Here is a 23,811-nt window from a genome sequence, read left to right as displayed (position 1 = left end):
CTGTTGCAAACATAGATCACCATGACGGTCCAACCATCTGGACCAAGACCACTGCGCTCAGAGGCAGATGAGAGACTTTCGTGTACTTCAATCAGTTCTGTTCTGACGTATTTGCACATAAATGTTTCAGTGCTACTAAGCATGCTTGTTAAATCAAAGGGCTGGTTCACAATGTTTTTGGTCCAAATGTTCGCCCAGATTAAAAAAATGACTTTGACAGATACAGTTGGGTTCCATTAAAACATTGCAGAAGAAGATGTCACCATCAGAGGACAAAACTGGAAGAGCATCAGTCAAAACAGTGAGGAATTATTACAGTTTTTCATTTCTATGTTCCCACTGCACTTTCATGCACTTCCCTTTGATCGATGTATCAGCTTTAACAAGTCAGGCAAAGGTGATGTTTTGAGATTTATCAAACTTTGGGTCTTGTCACACAGGCTTAATAATCTACAAAAACAGGTGGATGTGCACCCACAAAGTTTTTGTTAAATAAATAATAACACATGTAAATACGTCAAGTGCTTTTCTTCATCTAAAGTTACTTCATTTTAAAGCCTTGTGAGGACTAGGGGATTTTTACAATGCACTCTTTCCCAAAACCTCGGCATAAAAGAGGGTGTATTCTTTTTTTCCACTTGACTATATATATATATATATATATATATATATATATATATATATATACATACTGAGCAAAATTTTATAGCATGTTTTACTTATTTTTTTATGCTTAGATCATAAAAACAAGCCCTCGGTTCATCTCTACATAGACTGAACCGATGATCTGAAAATAGTTGTGCCTTGGAATTTGTATCATTCATGCAGCCTCACTCTAAGTTTCTGTTATATCATGTTTCACTCAGTCACAGGTGAAATATATGCTACAAAAAGAAAAAAACAATTGAACATACAACCCATCATGGATTACTACTAGACAACAATCAGGAATGCTATTTTCAGATCTTTTCATCATCACTGTTCGATCCTCTCTGGGCCCATGTGTGAACGGTCTGTGCAGGTGATGCTGTCTGATGGGAGCCTCCACTTCCTGCCTTATACCTCAAGTGAACTGACGCGGCTGATGCGCGCCGCGCGGCCAATGGGAGCGCAGCGGGGCGGAGAGAAGCGGCAGATTGTACTACAGTGTAGTACCGCGGCCAGCAGCAGACGCGTCTCCCGCGCAGTCTGTCGCACTTCTGCCTCTTCTGGTTAATGGATTATACACTTTCCATCCAAGTGCAACAGCAGCTGGCGGTGTTCCCGACGCACTTCTATCAGGGGTACAGTGTGGAGTTACAGGTACATTTATTTTGCTTTCCTCTCTCTTATCCGTCTCTTCTTTTTTCCAAATGTCTTCTTCTCCGTGATGAAAGACGTGCAATGTCCAGAGCAGAGAGCGAGTGTGACTTTATGTAGATGCTTTACAGCAGCGGAAAAGCATGGATGTCGTGTTGCATGCTGATTTTCCTGCTCAGCCGTGATTCTTGTTGCACGCTGCCGCTGGGAGCCGGAGCGCAGCGGCTGCAGCCCGCGGTGCAAGCGAGGGTTAAAAGGTAAGCGGAGCTGCCTGGTTTGGTGGAGGGTGACCTCACGCCTCCTAAGCGGGTCCTGCATGCAGGACGGGTTTGGGGACACCCCAGGGGATCCTTATAGGAGTTTCCCTGCTACAATTAGGACACGAGCTGTCAGGTGGACGATGTTAGTGCGCTGGGACGGCAGAGGTTCAACTTTGATTAATGCAGCACGGTGCTGCGGCTGCTCATCACTGTTGAAACTCTTCAGAGACAGCCCTCTTTATTCTGTTTCAGACTTTGAAAATAAAGTTAATTATGCACGTTCTGCTTCCCAGCTCTGAATAGTAAGCAACAATGTCAGCATCATCACCATGCCTCTGCATACGTCCCCAGGTTACTCTGCATGCAGGAGAAGGGCTTGCCTGATCCCTGAAGGTGACATTAAAGGTAGATTGTAAAGCAGAGGAAGGAGGGAGCTGAATTCACCATCAGATCAGCGGATTAAAGTGGGCCACAATGCCTGAGCAGGACATGAGATAAATAGAGGATCCCTTTTACACGTATGTCCCCCCATCCACTATATATCATATACACACATATAGTGTGGAATAGATGCTCAATGCATAAGAGGTCAAAGCAGACTCAGTGACAGTAGAGTTGGTATTCTTTGCATACATTGGCAAACATAAAATGGTTGCAACGAGTGATAGTTGTATTTTTTTATATTGTAAAAAATTAAGAAAATGCCAGAAGTCTGTAGAACAGCAACAACTTATTTGATTATGAAAAGAAGTACTTACAGTTTTTATTAGCATCAAATCACATTAGCAGATTATAATTAGAACAATTTTAGTTCCTTTTGATTTATCTCTGATTTCTCTGTGGTGACATTTGTCTTTTGGGACCTCACTGATCTATCCTCTGTTTGCACAGAAACAAAATAAAACAACAAGGAAACCAGTTAATGAATTATTTTTTACTTTGATGTCTCTCAGGTGGCTTTTTGAAAATTTGATGCAGCTCACAAATTGCTGCAGCACTGTTGTTGCTTTTTTATGCTCGGCTCCAGTTTATATTTTTTTCTTGCTTTCAAAGAGAGGCCGCGATGCTAGCTATTAATAAGCTGATTGTCCTCTTTATTAATTAGCCATGAAATTAAAAAAAAAGACCTTCATTTGTTCAATTTCAATACAGTGATAATGAAATTCTTAAATGTCCTACAAAACGTCACATAATTTGAAAGGCAACGGAAGGCTGGAAATGATGAAGGTTAAATCCATTCAGTTTTGTTGCTGTTTTGAATTGTGAAAAGAAACCAAGTGTTGAGTTAGAAATAAGAGTTTGTGTGGAATTTCATTGGCGATAACAATACAGATGATTATACATGATCTGTTGTGGCTGGTATCAGTTAAATAAAATGCGGTTATTATCTCTTTGTTGTGGTCAGCATGACATTTTTTTTGATGGCTGTCAGGATTATAATAACTGATAATTATCTGTTTGCTGCAAAGTAAACAGTTTTTATTTTTATGTTCAAATAAACAAACCACCCAAGTTCTGATACATTGCCTAAATCCATGAGAAGCTGTTTAAAGAAATATGCACCCATCAAAGTGCAGTCAGGAAATCCACAGGTCGTGGGAGAAAAATCTTGTCTGGAAATTCCTTTCTGACCAGTCCACTCTTTAGATAAAGCATTTGTAGAGGGTCAACACATTTAATTGTTCGAGCAAAATTAGAAACACTTATTCAGCTCTTCTCATGTAATCATATCATCTGAGCTCCTGAGTGGAATAAATCAATTATGGAGCAAATAGAAGCATTGACATTGTACAGCTTCTATCTGTAGCCTCACTGACATGCTGGTGGCAGAAGTAGCGACACGTAAAGAAAAGTTTGTGGTTCTGAGGCACTTTTCAGCACTTGATTATCTTCAGTTTTATTTATTTGCTCAAATTTTGGTTCACATTTATACATCTGTTTCCATGTTTTTATCCATGATTTAGAGACTAAACAGTTGGTGACTCTCTGACAGCATTATTCGTACTACTGACTGAAATTCAATAAACAAAATAATAACAGAAGTATTTGTATGTTTTAGCCAGTAATACATCCATCAATTCCTCTATTCCGAGGTCGGGTCGGGTCGCGGAAGCAGCAGGTCCAGGAGGCAAACCCAGACATCCCTCTCCCAAGTGACACGCTGCAGCTCTTCCTGGGCTCCCATGGTGTTCCCAGGCCAGAGGGGACGTGTAATCCTTTGGCATCTTCTGGGTCTGTCCTCGGGCTTCCTCCCAGTTGGATGTGTCCAGACAATCTCCAAAGGGAGCCAACCATCCTAATTAGATGCCTAAACCACCTCAGCTGACTCCTCTCAGTGTGGAGGAGCAGCGGCTCCCTCCGGATGGTCAAACTCCGCAGGTTGAGCCAAGCCACCCTCTAAAGGAAACTCATTGCTTGTATCTGCGACCTCATTCTTTCAGTCACAACCCAGATCTGTGACCACAAGAGAGGTTTGTAATGAAGAATATCATCATAAGCCGATTAAAAGAAAAGAAAGCGTCCAAAAACCTTTTTGTTCTCAGTGGACAGTTTTAAGAGGACAGTGGATGTCAGAGGCCTTTCTCTTTCACCTGCAGCACCAGTTGGACGCATACTTAAGATTCCAGACATGGTTGATATGTTTTACTCTGCAGCCTCCAGCATGATGAGAAAAAGAGTAATGCTGCATTTAACCAAGCAGTTCCTCCAAGCTCCATCTGCCTCATTTAAAGCTGCATGATGCCATCGTCCTCTCATCACCTAACAGAAAATCATCTCAGCACAGTCTTTAAAATATTAACTTGCACAGTTTTGTATGTAAGATTTCTTCGGATTTTTAGCACTTTGCAAAAAAACTTTACTTTAAAAAACAAGATATTATAAACAGCCTCAGATAAAAAAGCTTGCTCATTGACTCTTTCTTTACTTCAACCCCTTGAGTCATCTGCTCTATTCCTTCAAATGGAGACAAACACTTCCATTCCCCTGTTTGCTGTCTGTAATATTTGATGCCTATAAATAAGAGACTTTGAAGCTCAGTGCTTCCATGCTATCAATAATTGTTTGCTTTTGTAAAGTCTAAATTGCCCAGCTTCTCTGTTGCTTTCCATTTTCTTCTCACTGCGCTTGTTTCTTGGTCTGTCTCTTATATTCCTTTCATGGAAGGTCAACCGAGACAGGTCTCAGGATTTTTATAAATAGCACACACAGTAACAAAGTGCTCCAATAATTTGAGTTGAGCACTTTTATTTTCACATGGCCTCAAAGTCGCTTTGAAGACAACATCCAAACAAAGTCACCTGCATCACAGATGAAATGTGGGCTTTATCAAAGGTGATAAATCTGCTCTTCCACTTTTTCATAGCAGCAGAATGGCAAATAAACTTCAAAGGTACCAGACTGTTCTTAGAACTGCAAAACTATTTGTAGAACCTTTTTCAATGCCGTTTTTAGGATGAGATATCGAACAAAGCATCCTCAAAGTGTTCCTTATTCTTGCTGACAATATGGAGCAGATAAAAAACACTGGCACTTTTAGACTGTGGTAACGTATAGGGAGTTCTTGGCAAGATAATTAAAACAATCCCAATTGAATGACCCATGTTTCGTGATTTTATGGGTTATTCGGGGCAAATAGAGCAATGTCCCACAAGCTGGTGGCTGGGAAAGTTTTTTCATTGAGTAAAATTCAAATCAATATAATTCTGGATGAATTCCTGGGATTTTATGGCCTGGGAGGAATTGCTTTTTGCACCAAAACATTCTTTCTATTTATAAATCAATGTACGGATGCACACCCTTTACGTTACAGTTAGGCTTTTTCACATGAAGATTTTTGTGTAAACTACTGAAGCTTCACTGTCATGCAACAGGTTGCAGCTGGAATATTTTAGGCCCTGGTGTTTCTTTGACAACAGTTTATATGAGTTTGAATCCTCCTTGATGTTTTACTCATGTTGGAAAGAGATAATATCTTTAAGCTGGCCAGTTTGACACTTTTATTGTTGCATCAACTCAACATTTGTCCCAAATATCTGCTCTGGCTGAATACCAAGCTGATTATATCACTAGAGTGTAGGCAGTTTGTGCCAGTGTGAGTACTAATGTTTTCTCTCTGCAGATGTGTGGATGCAGCTCAGGTCACACTGCATGGGAATGGACCACTTAGCAGCCAGCACAAAGTAACTGAAGTTGTTTTGACCTCAAGGCATGGCATTGCATTTTGGCTCGCCTTTGCCTTCGCATAGCTAGAGTAGCAGGATGATAGATAGAATGGGAGGAAGATCAGTGCACAGGGCTCCAGGATAGAAAGTACAGTCTAACTCATCCAGTCTGCCTAATTTGCCCCCATGCGAGCAAAATTGGAGTCTCGCTCTGGTCTCCGAGCACCAGCTGGAAAATATACTGCTGATGAAAGAAGTTGCAGTTCCTGTGGACCGTGCAGGTCACAGCGAGTACTCAGAGGCCAGACAGCTGCTCCCATACTGTACTTTTCCTACTGTTCTTTCTAAATTGCCAAACCGCAGGTAGTCTCATTAGTTTTCAGTACAACATGGAGCTCATTTAGCTGGCTTCTTTTTCTTGATGAATTTTACTCAAAGACATGCTAATTACAAGCTCCAAATGACAGGATGCATATAATGGATGCATTCTTGTACGTCCATGCTGTGTTGACCAACAACCCAACCTCCTTCCAATAGGCCGTACATTTTGAATAGCATTGGAACTGATCTTATTCAATATTACTATCAGGTTTGGATACTGACAACACTCTTTGATCAGATAGTCAGATTGCTATCACTGATCCACATAGGATCTCAATCCATATTCTTGGGAATCCTTGGCTCGAGTGTTTTACCAGGCGGAAAAATCCAACATTTCTCTTGACAAATAATGTTTGATCGTCCAATCTTATGAAACTGGGCAACTTCCCAATGCCTCCAAGACATTCACTGCTCATCTTGAATTTTTTTTGTGGTTCTGCAACATAACACCACTTCATCTCTCAGATGAAGAGTTAAAAGTCGCTGTCTTGCTTTTTTCTGTTCAGAGTCTCAATCATCTCCACATGAAGAACATGCTAAGGTTACAAAATGGTCTCACTCAGACCTTTTTTCGCAGTGGATCCAGCTCGAGCTCCACCTGTTTATGTACACGTAAACGTTCATTACAGCATGGTTTTTTGGTCCATGGTGAAAATGTCAGACAATGGAATCTTAGTCTGTGTGTGGATCAGTGACTCAGCCAGATATTTGATTAGTGACCGACGTTAGAATTAGAACCTGATACCGCCATTAGACGATGATCTTCACTCTACTTATAAATCACTAGGAGTTATATATAATATATACAACAATACAATACATATGTACATTTTGTAATGCACACTGATACAGAAAGTATTTTTCACCATGCACAGTTATTGTCAGAGCTACCCAGGTTAGCCACTTAATTGCCAGCGATGAACACTCGTTGGTGAGAAATCGTGCTAATACAGCTTGTATAAGCAAGAAGAACAACAAGACACAAGATAAAGACACTGATATTTAAGACTTTTTCCGAATACAATATAGAGAACTCATTAACCCCTTAAAATTCCTATAATTTTACCTAAAATGCCTAAAAAAAAGCATATTCAAAATCAATTTAAAACCCGTCTTAAACCATTTGAAGTGGAGGTATGGTCTGATGGAAATTTTGAAAGTTTGACTACGTGTCTTTATGGATGTAACACTTGTTGTGGACTGACTATTTTACTAGAATACATTAGCTGGACCCATGCCAACTTAACATGACCATTTTTTTTGGAGTTGTATCTGTTCTTGGAATACTATGAGGCTTCATAAGTAGGTTGCATATTTTTTTTGTATTTGCGACTGGTTTGACATAAGTCCTGAAATGGTTTACATCATTCAAATTTCAAGAACTTTAGCTTTCCAACAATGTATAACACGTGTGGGAAAGGTGGGCCAAGGAAAACCCCAGATTTGTCATGAAATATGCATTATGTGGTTAAGGCCAAGTGTAATTATAGACGTATTACCAGATTCTTTGTTAACGACTATATATCTTAACAGTTTGGTGGAGAATGACAGTTTTATGACGTTATTCATACATCAGAGTTGGGAAAAAAAGTTACTAGTTGGAAAGTATTTTCTTAAAAAAACATGTGCCAAACTTGTCAAGAACAAAAATCAAGAACAAAGTCAAACAAGATCTGTCAAACACATTCTTCCTGTGTTACGAAGTACAACAAATACTTGTGAAACCCTGATATTTTAATGAAAATGTCTATCTGAAATGACATACTTAATTTGAAATAAAAAATACCTATTTACTCTCAACAAATACTAAGAACTGTATCAAACTGCATAATTTTGCATCAAATAGTCCCTAAATAATATTGTACCCCATATATGTAGATACAGCTCTCATTGTTGGCTTGCCATCTATGAAAAGAAAACACACTCCTGCTGTTTAGGCACTGGTTCCTTTAAAAAGTGTCATTTCAGCACTTTTATTCAGGAAAACACAAACAGTAACAATAAACAAATCAAATACTCTGAAAAGTATTTACAGCGTGACCTAAATGACCCTGGATTCTCTGCTTTTGACTTACAGAATTGACATAACTTACATAAGTCAGGCACCTTTCTAAATACAACCAATAACTCACACTGACTCATGCTTCTGTAGAACTTGTCACTGTCAAAGTCTTCAATATAGTGAGAAATGTGCAGACCTTGAGCGTTTTTTTATAGGAAGACCTCATTATGACTTTTACCGCCTTGAGCACTTCAGCAGTTCTTTGTGACAGCGGCTCAAAGCCACAGCTTCCCAGCAGTTCTCCCTCAAGCTTATGTGTGGAGCAGCTATGATTAATTGCCAGTTTTACTACTTGTAATACCTCATATGGAATGAATAACCAAATTCGAGTTTATGAGTTACTATTGTCGATCATGCAGAGTCATTATTCTCCATTAAACTGGACTGCACTTTGTTGCTGAAGGTTACTTCACTCAGGGTTTATAGACATTCACTGCTGCAACGGGTTTCATTATTTATCTAGTGAATCATTATTTTTCCCTAAAGGCACTTTGAAAATTATTTTAATTAACATCAGCCTATTTAGAAAATCCAAACTGAGCAGTTAGATGAAAACATAAATGACACTCCACTTGATAATTAAATTAGCTGTAAAAGAGGCCTGAATTTTGACTCCTGTTTGTGTGACTTGTTGAACAATTGTCCTAAAATGCAGCTTTGTGGATAATCCATGATTATTCCATCCATCCATCCATTCATTTTCTATACCGCTGAATCCGTCAGTCGGGTCGCGGGGGGGCTGGAGTCTATCCCAGCGGTCAATGGGCGTGAGGCAGGGTACACCCTGGACAGGCCGCCAGTCATGATTATTCCATTTTGTAAAATTAAAATGGTAACGTGTATCATTTAGAATTAAAATGAATAATCAGCATTGAAAGAAAAAATGTGAGTTCATTCAATAAACCAAGCTGGTCTTAAAAATGGTGTTTAATTTATAAATAGTCAACAGTAATTGTGGTTGATCACCATGTAAATAAGAAGTACATTTTGACACTGTGATGTCACTCATTGGTTTGTGATTTTTCTCATTGGTTCGGTATTTTATGACAGAGGTTGACACTTTTTGAAGAGTGACGCTTGCAGCTTGGGATCATCAGTGATACTGCAGTTTAAGGCACCTCATTGTTGGCTTCTCATGTTTGGTGGCTACATCCATCTTTTTATATAAAGTCTATAACATACAGTTTTATTTTTGTATTTTATGTTTGGTTTAATTCAGTTAGTTTGTTGTGGAATGTGATAAACCAAACTATGTATTGGTACATTCTGACAAGACAGTTTAAGGAGGTTTATGAGAGTAACGGGGACTGGGGAGTTCCCTGAAAGCACATCTGCAGGTGGCCTGGTGGTGGTTGGGAGAGAAGGCAAAACATGTATAGGCTTGATAAATCCAATGGTCCATCCCTCTATTGTTTAATGTTAAAAACTGTTCCGTATAGGAGGGAGGTTTCACTGATGTTACAAGTTATTTTGTCACGGTGGGCTCTACAAAGTTGTTCATGTGTTCAACCAGTCCCTATATATTACATCTTGTAGACTGAGCACTGTATCGTTAAATCTCTAAAGGTTTCCCACATGCTGGGGAAGTACTTTTTTCTGAACTTTGAGTTAAAAGGACCTTACAAAAATAGTTTTAAGAACTATTTGCGGATCAATTGATGACGTCACCCCCCCCCCCAAAAAAAAAACTGCGAGTGCTACCTTTTTTCTTTAAGTGGTAATATACTGCACAAAATAAAATGCAAAAACAGAAACTTGAACTTTGAACACAACAAACCCATAGGCTATGTAACATGATATGCAAACACAACGTTATCATTTGCAAACTCTCTGCTAAAGTGTTAGAGCCTTAGGCTATAATATAGCCCCTATATCATATGAATCAAGTGACCACGTTCGCGGGATCAAAGCACTCGTCTCCGTAAAAATGTTGCCAGATTGGGCTGTTTTGGATTACCGTCTGTGGGTAAAAATGGGTATTGGGCGAGTTTTTCTGTAGCTTTATGGCCATAGAAATAAATAGAATTCAGTTTAGACTGGTTTAGTTCAGATTTAGTGGCTCCAGGCAGGTTTTGAGCATGTTTGGAAATCATCTGGCAACCCTGCAAAATCCGCTGCACAGTGATGAATTTAGCTCAACTCGGCACACAGCACTGTCAAGTTCAACCACCTAGCCAAAGTTAACTGTCACACAGGTTGCTGCAACAGAAATGTTTCCACTTTCCAGTTAGCAACTGCACAACCAACACATGCAGAATAATACATAAATATTAAACCTAGCAACGACCCAACTTCAAACAGCTGTATGGCTTCCCAAAAGCCCAGCAAACTAGCAACTAGCCTACATTATGTAGTGCCCATGAGACGCAATCAAGAAATGTCAATCAGCAAAGTGAACCCAATGACGCATACAGAATCAAGCTGTAAATTATCAGACTACAACTGCCAAATTCAACATAGCTTGTAATGTCCGCTGTAAACAGTGTGCGCTTTTCTTGAGATTGAAAAGTGCTATCAGACAGCCCCGTGGTGCTAGTAGTCATGGTATACTGCTAGCTGCTACATGAAATGGCTTCAAACACAGTCAAAATTATAATTAATCCTATATTTGTCAAGGCGGACATACGTAAAGGAATCCCATTTTTCCTACCTCTTTGTGGGCATGCTATCCTTTTTGCCTTCTTGCTCGACACAGCTATCCTTGCTTCTTGCTTGGTGGAGTCACACTATTCATTTGCCTTCTTCTAACTTAGTTAAATGATATTATTCCAATTGTGCTTTAAACACATGACAAGCCTTGTACTTTATTTTCTGACATCAAGTATGTTGGTTGGTGTATTCTGGATTAGAGCAGTCCGCCTCTGTCTTTGAACTGAGACTACTTGTGCATGTTGACTCGCGATGGAATTCTGATGTAGGCTATCTTTTTTTCTCATGGGAGAAAGGGAAGGGCGGTCACCTGTCTTGAGTGTTTGTAAGTTCAGTGCTTTAAAGTTGAAATAATATTAGTCTGATTTGTTAGTTTCATTTAACAAATCACGGGAAACCTCCACCTTGACACCTTAGCTCCACTCACTCACAGCTCAAACACATAACTTCAACGGGCAACAACACCCTGCATCTCAGTGCTGCCGATGTTTTGGACTATGCGCGAGCTGCCTGCGAACATGCGAAACGCCCGCTGGTGGTACAGTCCATTGAAGGGGTGTTCCAAAATGCATTTTGGTTATTCATAGTACACGTTGAAAAATACTAAGTAACAAGACATTTTCAACACCTAATTTTAATAATAGATAATTTTTTCAGTACCCCCCAAAAGTGTAATTTAGTCCCATTTGGGGGGTATCAAGTCTCAATAGGGGGGGTCAGACCCCCCCGGTACCCCCCGTAATTCGAACACTGGTGTTTCCTCCTTTAGTTATAAGAACTATGAAAGTACCTTAAGATTTAAAAGAAAAGAACAGAAAAACTAAAGGCCAACAAACACCTGAAAAAGGAGAAATCCTTCAACTTTTGAAGTCAAATCGCTAAACAAACCAGTCTAGGAATCGTAGGTTTGAAAGTTTTATGATCTAATGATCCTTGACGCCTCAGGGCCAGATGTAGCCTGGGCGAAAGCCGACTGTTGACTCTGTCAAACAGTCTGGGAAAACCCAAGAGGAATCCGTTTCCATGGAGGGCGGGACCTTACCCAGCAACTTAAATTCATTGGAGTAACGGAGTTCCCTTAACCAATCATAATGTTTAGAAATGACGTTGGTTATGCGCCGAGGTTCATGCTTACTCTCGCGAGGCTCTAGCTCGCGAATCACGCTTCCCACATCCACTTTCATTATACCGGTACCATTTGATAAATCAAACTTTTCCCAAAGCCAGTTGGAAGGAGAGCTTCGACATCCTTGCCACTAACAATATTGAAGAGGCATTCCTCTTGCTCTCGTTTTAATTGTGTAATGCTCTCCAGAGTTGAGACAACTTCATGGATAGCTTCTAGCGTTCTTCCGTCGCCATGTTTATTTCCGCTGCGGTTGAACTACAATTATATGGACTACAATGGACTCCGCGCGTGAGTTCTGCGTCACCGCTCGCAACTGTTTGCTGATTGGCAAAACACTGAGCGAACCGAGGTAGGGGGATTTGGCCAGACTATGTGCGGAGCCAAAATCTTTGGGCGGAAGTACGTAGGATGGCGTCGCCAGGCTAGGCCAGATGTACTAAACCAGGCAAATTTGTATGGGTTTACAACACGCATGGCCATTTCTGACTGACTAACATAAGGCTAAATGGCTAACACAGACACCCATGGCTAATTACGTAAATGGCCAATGCAATCTACCAAGAGTAGTGGGAATTAGCTTAGATTGCAAACAGTCAGGCTTGTTGAATATAGATAATAGTTTAAGGACACAGGTGCAGTCTCATTCTTTTAGAAAATGGGCCACATAAGCAACTTGTTAAAGACATTAGAGCTTCACTGTTTTGGTCCAATCAGAAGACTTAATCTGGTCTACTTCATTAGATAAGCCTCTACTTTCCCATAAATGCAATAAGACTTCAAGCTTCAGTTAGATTGGATTAAAAGTGTCTTATTCTTTGTGGTTCAAAATAATTGACAGAACAGGAGTTAGGAGTGTAGTAAGTTAATAACTTTTTTTCATAACAAGAAAAAGGGCTAGATAAAGGCATATTAACAAAACCCTCAGTGTCTCACTGCTTGCTCCATGGCCATCAGTAACATTAAATTCAAACAAACAGAAAGCAAAACATGAACAGATACTAAAAGTTTTGGTGGAGCGCTGTTTGTGATGCTCTCTTTTTTAAATATAATCAGTCTCAACTGGTTATATTTCTCCTGGTAAAGTACCATTTAACAATATTGGTATGATCACAAAAATATATATGTTAACAAAATAAAAACTAAAAGCTGCAACAGCAAAGCAACAGCTACAAGCTGTCTCAGAATACTTCTAAAAAGTTATGTATAATATTCCTTGACAATCAGTATGTTCTGGTAATTGCCTCCTCTGCCATCTTGTCTACCACATGCTCTCTGCTTCCTGCAGTATCTCCTCTTCGCAGTAGCCATCAGAGCAATGTCAAAAATGAGATATAAGATTTTATTTCAAATAATGGTGCAATCAGCAGCAAATTGCAAACAAAAAAGAAAAAAAACAAATCATGGTCAGTTTAAACACCCCCTTCCCAAATGTTGCTCCCTAAAGAGAAAACTCCTCTAAATACATGTGGAAATGTCGTAGTTAGGCAAAAGCGGACCCAAATGCAGGACTGTTGACGGAGGCGAAGACTGGCAGATGGTCTTGGAGGCTTTAATAGGCAAAACTGAAAGCGCTAACGGAGCAGGACAGGTGAGAAACGGAAAGTACAAGAAGTAACAAATGCACCACCACAAGATGACAAAGCAATGATCTGGCACTGAACAAAGGAAAACCTGGAGGATATGTACTGAGGGAGGAGATAACAAAACAAGGACCAATGTGACACAGGAAGTAAAAACAACCTAAACTGCATATCAGATACAAAGATGAAAGGCTTGATTGGAAGAGATGACACCTGAATTAACTTTTACCAAAGAGAGGGAAAGCTATACTCATGGAGAGGCATATGCACAGGATGACCTACCTGATCCAAAACTCATCTATTAAATCAGAGAAAACCTGAGGTCACGTGATGCCCTGGATTTGTGTGAAACTGGCCAAATGTGTTTGTTGATGGTGGGACACACGATGGTACCAAAAGGTTAGAATCTGAAACACATTTTAGTCCAGTCTCACTGGTGAGATCCTCAGAGTATGTTTACCAAATCTCCATCAAAAATTGATTAATTGGCCAAGTTTGTGACCACATTTAAACACTATTTTAACATTTCACCTTCTGAAAAGGACATTGAAGACAGAGCCCTTGAACTAACCACAAATGAAAGCAAATGCTTGAAGCCTCGAAAAACATTTTCAAAGCCACTGAATCTTCAGACAGTGAGTTGTAGACTTGATTCAAAGAGCTGTGTTGTCAAATGTTAGACTCGACCACATTGATTTCTTTTGACATTCTGTAATCTTATTTATACAGATGAAAAAAAAAAACTCAAAATGGCTGCTTGTCTTAAGAAACTAAATAGAATTGCTTATAAATAGATATGAAAGATAAAACAAGTCTCTACTTTTGTCTCATTTGTGTGTTTCAAATTTGTGTGTCTCAAATTTGAATGCTTAAAGCAGCAAAAACATCTAATTTGATTTTAATGTTAATATTGGAGTATGCTTCATGCTTCATACAAATAAGCACATGAAATGCAGCATTTTTAGGTGCCTGGAAACCGTTGGTAGTATATTTTCAACATTTATGAGCAGTCTCTCAGGCATGAGTGCATGTGTTGTTCTCGGTTCCATTTTGGTGTAGTTATCCTGTCTTCTGTTTTCATATGTAAAAAACGCAAAGATAAATAGCATTGTGCCATTGTGTGGGAACTTTAATATGCAGAAAGTTATAGCATCTGATATTTGCCAAGTCTTCATTTGGCTTTCATGGATGTGGCATTTTTTTCACCTCAGTCAAGAGCTAAATTTCTCTTCTGTAATATTTTGAGACCTTTTCTCCAAGCTTATTCAGTCACAGTTTCCTCTGTTCAAATTGAAATGATATTTAATGGTTTTCATTATGAATGAACACTATTTTTCAACACTGTGTAAGCTCAAATTCCTTTTCCAAATACAAGACAGTTCCTTTAGACTTGCCGGTTAAAAGCCAAAGCTCTATAAATGGTGCTATATTTTTTCTAAACTTGCCTAAATTGTCTCTTTATCATGAATTATACAGGGTCCTCTATATCCTAAATGCAGCAATGACCAAGTGCCTACAGAAGTACTTTAGGATGAAGGGATATCAGTGGAGTGTTAACTAGATTTTGAAAGAGGGCTGTTCTATCTTGCTTGCTTGTTTACTGTGGTTACAGTTTGGAAGGCATTAACATTACAAAGGGAAGAGGGATTATAAAATATTAACATTGCTCCTCTGTAATTAAAGCTTCTGCACTGCCTTACAACATTGAGAAATTACAGAATGTGGTCATGGACCGGAAAACTTTGGAGGACAAAGCCAAATATTCCCCAGGGGATTAACATAGTTCTGTCAGAACCACTCTCGTCAAACTGAGACGAGAAACAGATATAAATTTCAGAAGCTTATTCTGAATGCATACAATTTGTGTTTGGCGGTATGGCTCTGTTCGGAGGAAGTTCCCGACTTTTCCATGAGCTCCATGGAAGCCAAGACAGGGAACAGCAGCATCCTCAGGTGGAGTGCCTTCCATTTGCTGTAAAGGCAACAAACCCCCTAGAACAGAGCAAGCAACAATGACAACAGTATGACATTGTTTGGCAATGAGAAGTCGGTGGAGCAGGGGAGGTGGTGGCTGCAAGCAGAAAGCAAAAAGAGCAATGACAGCAAACCAAGTTTAAATGAAGCGCCCCGAATGCCAGCATCCAATTGCGAGCAGCAGCTGATTACCCATAAGCGCAGTTGGTTTGTGGACAGCCATAGGGGTTGAGTCGGCGTCAGTCAATAGGCAAAGGGCGCGTTGACTATGTGGCCTGCCAGAACTATCGCGGTGCTCCATTCTTGGGTGAATTTTATCCAGAAAAATGATGCACCTTCTCAAACCTTAAGTAACAGTCTGACTTTTCGAAATTTACAAATAAAGACTCGCAAACTGAAGATCCTTCAGAACTTGGTCTACATATTTTTAAGTTTTCTTCAGTGTAAAATTGATGCACGACAGCTGTGGGTAATGACAAACTGCAACAAGAAATTACAAACAGCTAATTTGACATGCTTTACATGACTATACAACTATAGTCTTGCTCTACTGAGGGCTATTTTTCATCATTATATTGGTTTCTTGTGAAGCCTACTGTATATTTTGGTTTCAGCTACCACTGATGGGATAGCTAAGGCATCCATTTTCACCACACGTGCCGCTGTTTTGGATGTGTCCCACCAGGAGTACGTCCTTGGAGTCCTTGGAGCAGACCCAGGACCCACTGCTAAATTGACATGCTTGGTGTAATAGCGGTATATCACTATCCTTAATCGATTTTAGCACAGGATTCTTTGTTTCCACACTCTCCCTGCTTGTGTGCTAATATTCTCTGATCCACCTCTAAATTATGTCTCTGCTCTCACACCCATGCTGTCATATGCTCCAGTTAAACCTCTTCTCCTGTAACTCAGATCTCTTCTTTGCACTTCAAACATCTCTTGGATTTTAATCGTGTTCTCTCTGATTCATGTGAAATGGTTGTCAAATTCCCCCAGACAATAGAATGTCAGATATGATGTTGACATTATACAACTCAACAGATCACTAGCCAGCATTGAAAACCCAAACTAGGAAACTCTTCATCAAAGATGGTAATATACCACCATACAGTGTCTCTATGGAAGAACTGGAGGAGGTTGGAGGGTAGAAGGAGTTTCAGAGAATCTCTGCTACCCGTTTCTAGATAAACGGCTGAAAAATGAATGGATAGATGGTTGGTGTATCTTGTTGTTAGTGGGTCTCCCTCTGTTGGATAAGCAAAAATCATTTTGAGCTACAACCTTTTCACAAAGAAATTTATTTAAAAGGTGATAGCAGAGGAAGAGGACTAGCAATACTTTCTCTTATGAATAGAAGAATGTCTTAGGTAAATGAGAAATTGAATAATTGGGGTGAAATATCATCCATTTGTTTAGGACAGCATTACATTTGCATTAGCAGAAGTGAAACTCTGTAATGTCTGTTTGGACTTTTCTGTTTTTGGTCTCTGTGTTGCAGCGGCCAGCACTCTGCTAAACCGAAATGATGTAAAACTGATGCTTAAGCAATGATAAAATGCTGAAAGTCTAGTTTTACTGTAGAATTATACAAGAAAGAAATATAGGATAGACTTATCATGTTTTGCTGATACTATAAATCATCTAAATGGTAGTTTCTGCTCCAACAGTGATAGAAAAAAAGAAAAAAGTTTTCTTGATAGATCTTTTATTTCCTGTAAATTATTCATCTTATTCATCTTACATCCAGAGCATCAATTTCCTTGTTTTGTTTTTTTTTGTTCTACCCCCACGGCTATAAAGTTACTTGCACTGATTTGTAATACCAGTCAGTTCTCGGCAAAATACTCACTTTACAGTAATGTCATGTACACAATGTTGGATTTACATTTCTGAAGTAGTCTCATCAATGGACCCTGTGAGCAGCTAAAGCATGTCTAGCTTTGACTGGCTGGAGGCTGCAGGCTAGTCTGAAATAAACAGAAAATGATGAATAAACTGGAAATAGTATCCACACTTGGATAATTAGAGCTCTGATCTTGTGAATCACTGGGGCACTTGGTATGGCTTCAGTGTAGCCACTTATTCAGTGTAACTACAGAAAAATCTGCATACAGGTTGATATAAAGTGTCAGCTTTGGCTTTAAAAATGCCTCTTTTTAATTTTTTTCTTTGTGCAGCACTGTGCTCTTTGCTACATCTCTTAGACAGTTTATGGCTCGAGGAAAAAGTGTGAGACTGTTCTGCCACAACAGCCTCTAACACAAAGAATCACAATCACCTCACATGCACCAAGCAGCATCTTAAATTAAATCAGCTAAGAATGTGGCAAAACATTTGACAATAACACTGTTCTGGTTCCAGGAAATAATTGCTCAGTGGAGGATAGGATCAAAGGTGCTGCCAGAACCAGGTGTTAACTATTGTAGAGTATCTAAAGGCAGCTACATACTGTGGGATTTTAGCAGCTATTTAAGTTCACCTAAAGCCACTCTATGGGACAAGTGTTTGATGATCTTGGCTTTGTCATCATGTTTAATCTGTGCAGACTGTATGATGATAACTGCTCAATCTTACTAGGCTGTAACTATAAAGAGCAACACAGGTTCTAAGTGTTATTGTGACATAAAGTTTTATTGGCTGAAGGACTGAAAATAAATCTGATTTATTGCTGTGTAATAATATGATCACTTGTTCTCTGCTGACTTAGAAGTTGTAATTCCTCTTCTATGTCCTTTCATGCTGTGTCTTTCTTTGTGCCATCATGGTCTGAGCTGACTTCCGCTGCCACGACTCAACCAGAACTGTTTGAATCTTTGTTTTGGTTTTCACACAGCGGTGCTCCGCTCCTATCATATAATTAGGAGACATAAGTCATAGCAGCAGACACACTGTAAGACATTCATCCTAAATTTCTGACCATGAGAAACGCCGTCTTTGAACATCTCTGACAGTGTGACTTAAGACCATTGTTTATGGACCATGACCAACGAAATTGCCATTATTGTCTTACGATTAGTTGAAAGCATTCCTAAATGAGCCATCAGGGCTGAGATGGTATGTGTATTTGTTCCCAACCTAAACTGTGTTTGTTTTAGAAAAGTACTTCTTTGTATTTGTTTGTATATCATGTGTATTTTCTTTCTTTGGTATACCCTGGATGATGTTTGCATGACTGACATGCATTTTACACATGAAAAAATAATACACATGAGAAAATAATGGCTTCCATTTACATTCAGAACACACAGTATTATGTCGTGTTGCGATTACAGCTACGAATGTTATATCAAAATGTCTGGATGAAAATCAAAAACGTTTTTTATTCAATAAATATAAAGAAAATATGGAACATCAGTTAATCACAATTAAGAGTTATGTCCTGTAATCGCAATTATTTCAAATGCTTGTGATCATGTCAGTTGTATTCATTTAATTGTATGAAAACAGTTGATAAAAATGTTATAATTCCACATTGTTTCAATCATTTGACTGACTTCGTATCTGAGTTAACACCCTTTGAATGCTGTCAGCTCATTATATTTCCTCTGATATGAACTTGGCATATCTGACGTGCATTGTTTGTTCACAAAGCCTAAAAAGCAAACAGACAGACTTTGCATAAATCTATTATGTTCCTTTGTTAGTTTCAAATAGGTAGCTGTTATTCTTTGCAAAGGTTTTGCGATATGAAATTATTGGAAGGCTTTTTACGAGCAGAGACATTTAGATTGTTAATTGCAATAATTTGTGTGATAAAAACATTGTCCGGAGAAATTCCAGATCTAATCTATAGTATTGGATACAGCATAAGAGAAATACATCAGGTTTTAACCCAAATTTTAGGTCATATATTTGAGTTGCCTAAAGTAATAACCAAAATACGAATTTGTCAAAATGGCTCGATCACCTACCTTAAAAAAGATAATTACATTTCCCTTGGCTATGACTACTCGACAGTCTTTTGTCTCAGACTGGATCTGAGTTTGCACAGAAAATTGTTGTCTGTCTGTCTGATGTGATGGCTGATGATAAGAAACTCGAATTAGATTTGAAATATTTGTTGCTTTGAACCTGTTATTGGTGTCAAAGTCAGTATACTTTTGCTGTGACAGCAACTGTTCCCCCTCGGTGAACGGAATTTATCATCTTGGCTGTCCTCAATTAAATGGGCACCTAGCGGAAAGGCCGATATGAGTCCAGCTTGTCTGCATGGGCATTCACCCAGATTCCCAGCTTAACTCTCTCCCTGACGAATCACAACTAACCTTTCATTGCTGCAACATCTGCTGGGCTCTTGGTTCTGTGACCCCCCCGCCCTTTATGTTCTTCCATCCCACTGTTAGACCAGCCTTGACTTCCCCCCAGCCTGGAGCTTCCAGCTCTGCACAGCTTGCCCCTGCTGATTTGCTGGTTGCTTGTCATGGACAGACAATAAACGATGTTGAGTGTGTGAGAAACAAGTTGAATTCCTGCTAATCTCATTGTCAGAGGAGGGTCGGCTGCATTGTTCCCCCCTACTACTTCACGGTTTTGTGTTTCTCCTTGACCACAGTGGCAGTAGGACTTCTGTAATGAGCTCACGGTGCTGTGCTGAGAGAGCGTGGCTGTAATGATGCTGACAGCAGCTGCTCTGATCATATATTGATTACTGAATCATGTAGAAGACCCCCTGTTGGTTTGTGATTGTGATGCAACCCCTCTTTTAATTATACTTGGTGACATTAATTTTTTTTCTCCTTTGGAGGAGAGTCAGCCTCTTGCAATTATAACCGTGTATCTGACACTAAAATCCATTAGCGTAATGAATTGATCACAAAGGAGAGGCACATGTTAATTTAGTGAGCAGCCATTGCTCTTTGGAGGGCTGTACTTCACACTCAGCATGACTTTAAGTGCTTCCTCTCTTGTGCTGCTGATACATTAACACACTCAGGGACAAGTACTGTGGTCGAGTAAAGGGTTAAAAGTTAATCTGCCACTTTGGTTGTTGTCAGAAAGATCTGAGAATGCAGCTCAGGAGAAGTCAGAGCACAGAACACACAGCAGAATGAAACACAAGCTAACCTTCCAGTTTTAAAGCAGAGGTTAACTAACTTTATCTGGAAGGGATGGTAAAACTGTCTGATATAAATATGCTGAGGTGTTAACCCTTAACACACAGTGATTTTATACAGTACTGTGTGTTATGTACCTCACACACTCCTCTTTTTTAAATTAAGCTTCCAAGCAGCCAGACTTTCTTGTAATCTTTCAAAGTGGTCTTGAGCAATATTTCTACAGGATTTCTGAAGGTTTTTCAAAGTTTTTCTTTGGATATCAGCTGCTTTTTCACTCGTTTTCGGTCCTGTCCCTGTACCTGACCATTTTCAGAGGAATACATTTTTTGTTAGTCAAGCAACTTAACACTGACATATAAATCATTCACACATAAAAAAGACACCCAACGTAAGGGACACACATAACAGACAACTTAGCAAAGAGCCAATTTTTAACTCTATCTTGAGGCACTTATTTTTTAATGAGCAAAGCTGCATTTGCAAAGACCTATTAGCTGAAAACTTGGCATATCTCAGCATGGTGTGCAGTTTGTCCTTAAAACATTTGAGGAAACTGGACAAGTGGAGGACAAATTAACCTGGTTAATTGATCATCAGTAAGTGTGAGCACCTCTATAAAAGCAGAAGTTTTTTCAGTTTGCTGCTCTGGAGCATTCAGGTGTGTGTTAACACAACGCCAAGGAGGAAAGACATCAGCAAAGATCTTAGAGAAGCAATTTTTGCTGCCCATCAATCTGGGAAGGGTTATAAGGTCATTTCCAAACTAGTTGGAGTCCATCATTCTACAGAGAGAAAGATTATTCACAAGTGGAAAACATTCAAGACAGCTGTCAATCTTCCCAGGAGTGGACGTCCCAACAAGTCAAGGTCAAAAACCCAAGAGCTACATCTCAGACTCTACAGGCCTCAGTTAGCAGCAGGTTCAGCCTAAGGTCAGAGTATGGAGTCTTTATTTCCATAAAGTTTTTGTTGTAATTTAGTGATGGTGTAATATGTCATGTTTTGTTTTTTGTATTTTGTTGTATTTACCTACTTTAAGGACCTGTACTGAAAAAAGAGAATTGTTGAACTTTGACTGAGAGTAGAAAGCTATTTGCAGATGACAAACTGTTATTTTCAAGTTAATTGAATCCACAAAAGTAAGTTGTTATCACTAAACCAGGGAGATTTATGTAAAGAAAGTGCAACTACAACCCAAATACTCTTTTTAGAGTGTGGTCAAAACCAGATTCAGTATGTCCTCTTTCGTAAACCTCTGGATTTTACGGAGGGAGAAGTTTCCTCCCACTATGACTGTATGCGTCCTGATACTCAAATGTCAGCACAGAACATTCACAATGCTGTCATTGTTCAGATAACATGGTTGTCTGGTTTTACTTCTGGTTCTGACTCTAACATGTTTTTCATTTACAGCAATTCATCTTATCAATCATCTGATAAAGATGATGTTCAAATTTAATAGAAAAAGTTTAAACCCGTTGTTCTTTACAATAGAAATTGGTCTCTTCCAGATCTTTCTTTCCCTTTTTATGACTTGTTCCAGAACTGTGAACTATAACTGTACTCCTCTTTACCGACTTTATTGGCAGACAAAAGTTAGGGTCCATTTTCTGTGTCTTGCCCATGTGGAATTGAACACAGCTGCTTATAAGGAGTAAAAGAGGTCGTGGCAGAAGGCACTGATCCACAGACCTTTGTGATATTCTGTGGTAAATAGGACTGGACTTTCTCACTCTTGATTCCTGTCTTTTCTCTTTTACTCTCACCAGGAGTGATTTGAGTTAGGACATGGTTAGGGGACAAGTTAGGTTAGACAGCTACAAGCTCTACATGGTTACAGATTACACATTTTAATATTTATGTGCTGTAATTCCTGTCACATCACATCAACAGGAGACAGCCAAGGGATCTGCTGCCTTCTTACAATTTGCGACACTTCTAAATTTTGGACAAACAGCTGGGCTATCAGAGCTGACATCCTGACGATAGATGCAGTCATCGTGCCTCCAGCATTATGCATCACGAAGACATGAAATATAAACAGCCATTTGTGTGTTTTCTTTATCATTTTAAAACATGTTGGAGGGCCTTAACTCAGTCTCAAATTGAGGCGAAAATGCAGAATTAACACTAAAGAAGTGACAATGAAACCTTGCTCTAGCTATGGAAAATAAAGTCTGAGATAGGAGCTGTTTCTCTTCCCAGGCTGCTGCTTATTTTGCGGCTGATGCTTCAGAATTTAGGGTGATTAATCATTCATTTCCAGCATCTGTGCAACCATGCTAAAACAGGCAGTGGCTCCACCACTGGCACAAGTTGATAGTGCTGTCAAAGGCTCTCATTTATGCTGTTTGTCTTGTAGAATCTGAACGGGAAACAACGCTGCTCCCAACTGAATACAGGACTTGGGAGGAGAGTGGCATCACTGATTTATTCATATTGTTCCTCTTTCTGAGCCGTTTGTCTCCAGACACCTCTGTCCCATCAGTCTGGCTGTGGTTTCTGGGCTGCAGGAAACCAGATAGAAGAGCAACAGCTGAGAGAAAGAGTGCTTCCTGCTGTCTTATGTCATGGGAAACTGACAGTAAATGCTAAGGAGGAAAAGAAAGACCATCCTGCTGAGATGGAAAGTATACTGTGAGTCAGTATATTATGTAGGATCTTTAAACATTAGCTATTCATGTTTCATGATGTGTTTTGCTGCTGAGATGTAAATACAGGCCAGTTGTTCACAGATTCTCTTAAAATCTCAAATATTAATAAATAGAGGTTTGGGCTGCAGCTGAGCCTAAAAAGTAAAACTCTGACTCTTAACTGCTTCCTGCAGTTTGTGGTCTTAAGAGACGGGTTAAATTTCTTCCTCTCAACTATTTTCCCCCCCGACCGGGCCGCAGGAACAATTTGCAGAACCAAACCGGTCCTTGGCGCTGAGAAGGTTGGGGACCCCTGCTCTACCAGAGGCCTTGGAGCTTGAGGGTTCTACACAGTATCTTAGCTGTTCCTAGGACTGCTCTCTTCGGGACAGAGATTTCTGATGTTGTTCCTGGGATCTATTGGAGCCACTCTCCCACTTTGGGGGTCATGGTCCAGAGTGCTCCTATTACCATTAGCACCACTGTTGCCTTCACTTCCCACACCTTTTCATCTTCCTCCTTTAGCCCTTGATATGTTTTGAGCTTCTCTTATTTCTTCTTGATTTTGCTGTTGCTTAAAATTGTTACATGTGTCCCCACTGCCTTTTTCTGCAGTTTGTT

General features: G+C 39.6%; 1 protein-coding gene across 1 annotated transcript in view; it reads left to right on the top strand.

The window, feature by feature from the left end:
* Positions 1-1,150: 1,150 nt before the first annotated feature.
* Positions 1,151-23,811, top strand: part of LOC142382392 (zinc finger matrin-type protein 4-like) — a 192,931-nt gene continuing 170,270 nt past the window's right edge. The window contains exon 1 of the mRNA XM_075468190.1: positions 1,151-1,302. Coding sequence (XP_075324305.1) covers positions 1,216-1,302 — 87 coding nt within the window. The 5' untranslated portion in view covers positions 1,151-1,215. The remainder of the gene's footprint in view (positions 1,303-23,811) is intronic.

Source organism: Odontesthes bonariensis, chromosome 6, assembly GCF_027942865.1.
Source record: "Odontesthes bonariensis isolate fOdoBon6 chromosome 6, fOdoBon6.hap1, whole genome shotgun sequence".
Lineage (NCBI taxonomy): Eukaryota > Metazoa > Chordata > Actinopteri > Atheriniformes > Atherinopsidae > Odontesthes > Odontesthes bonariensis.
Note: the sequence above shows the minus strand (reverse complement) of the source record. Positions and strands in the feature narration are given on the sequence as shown.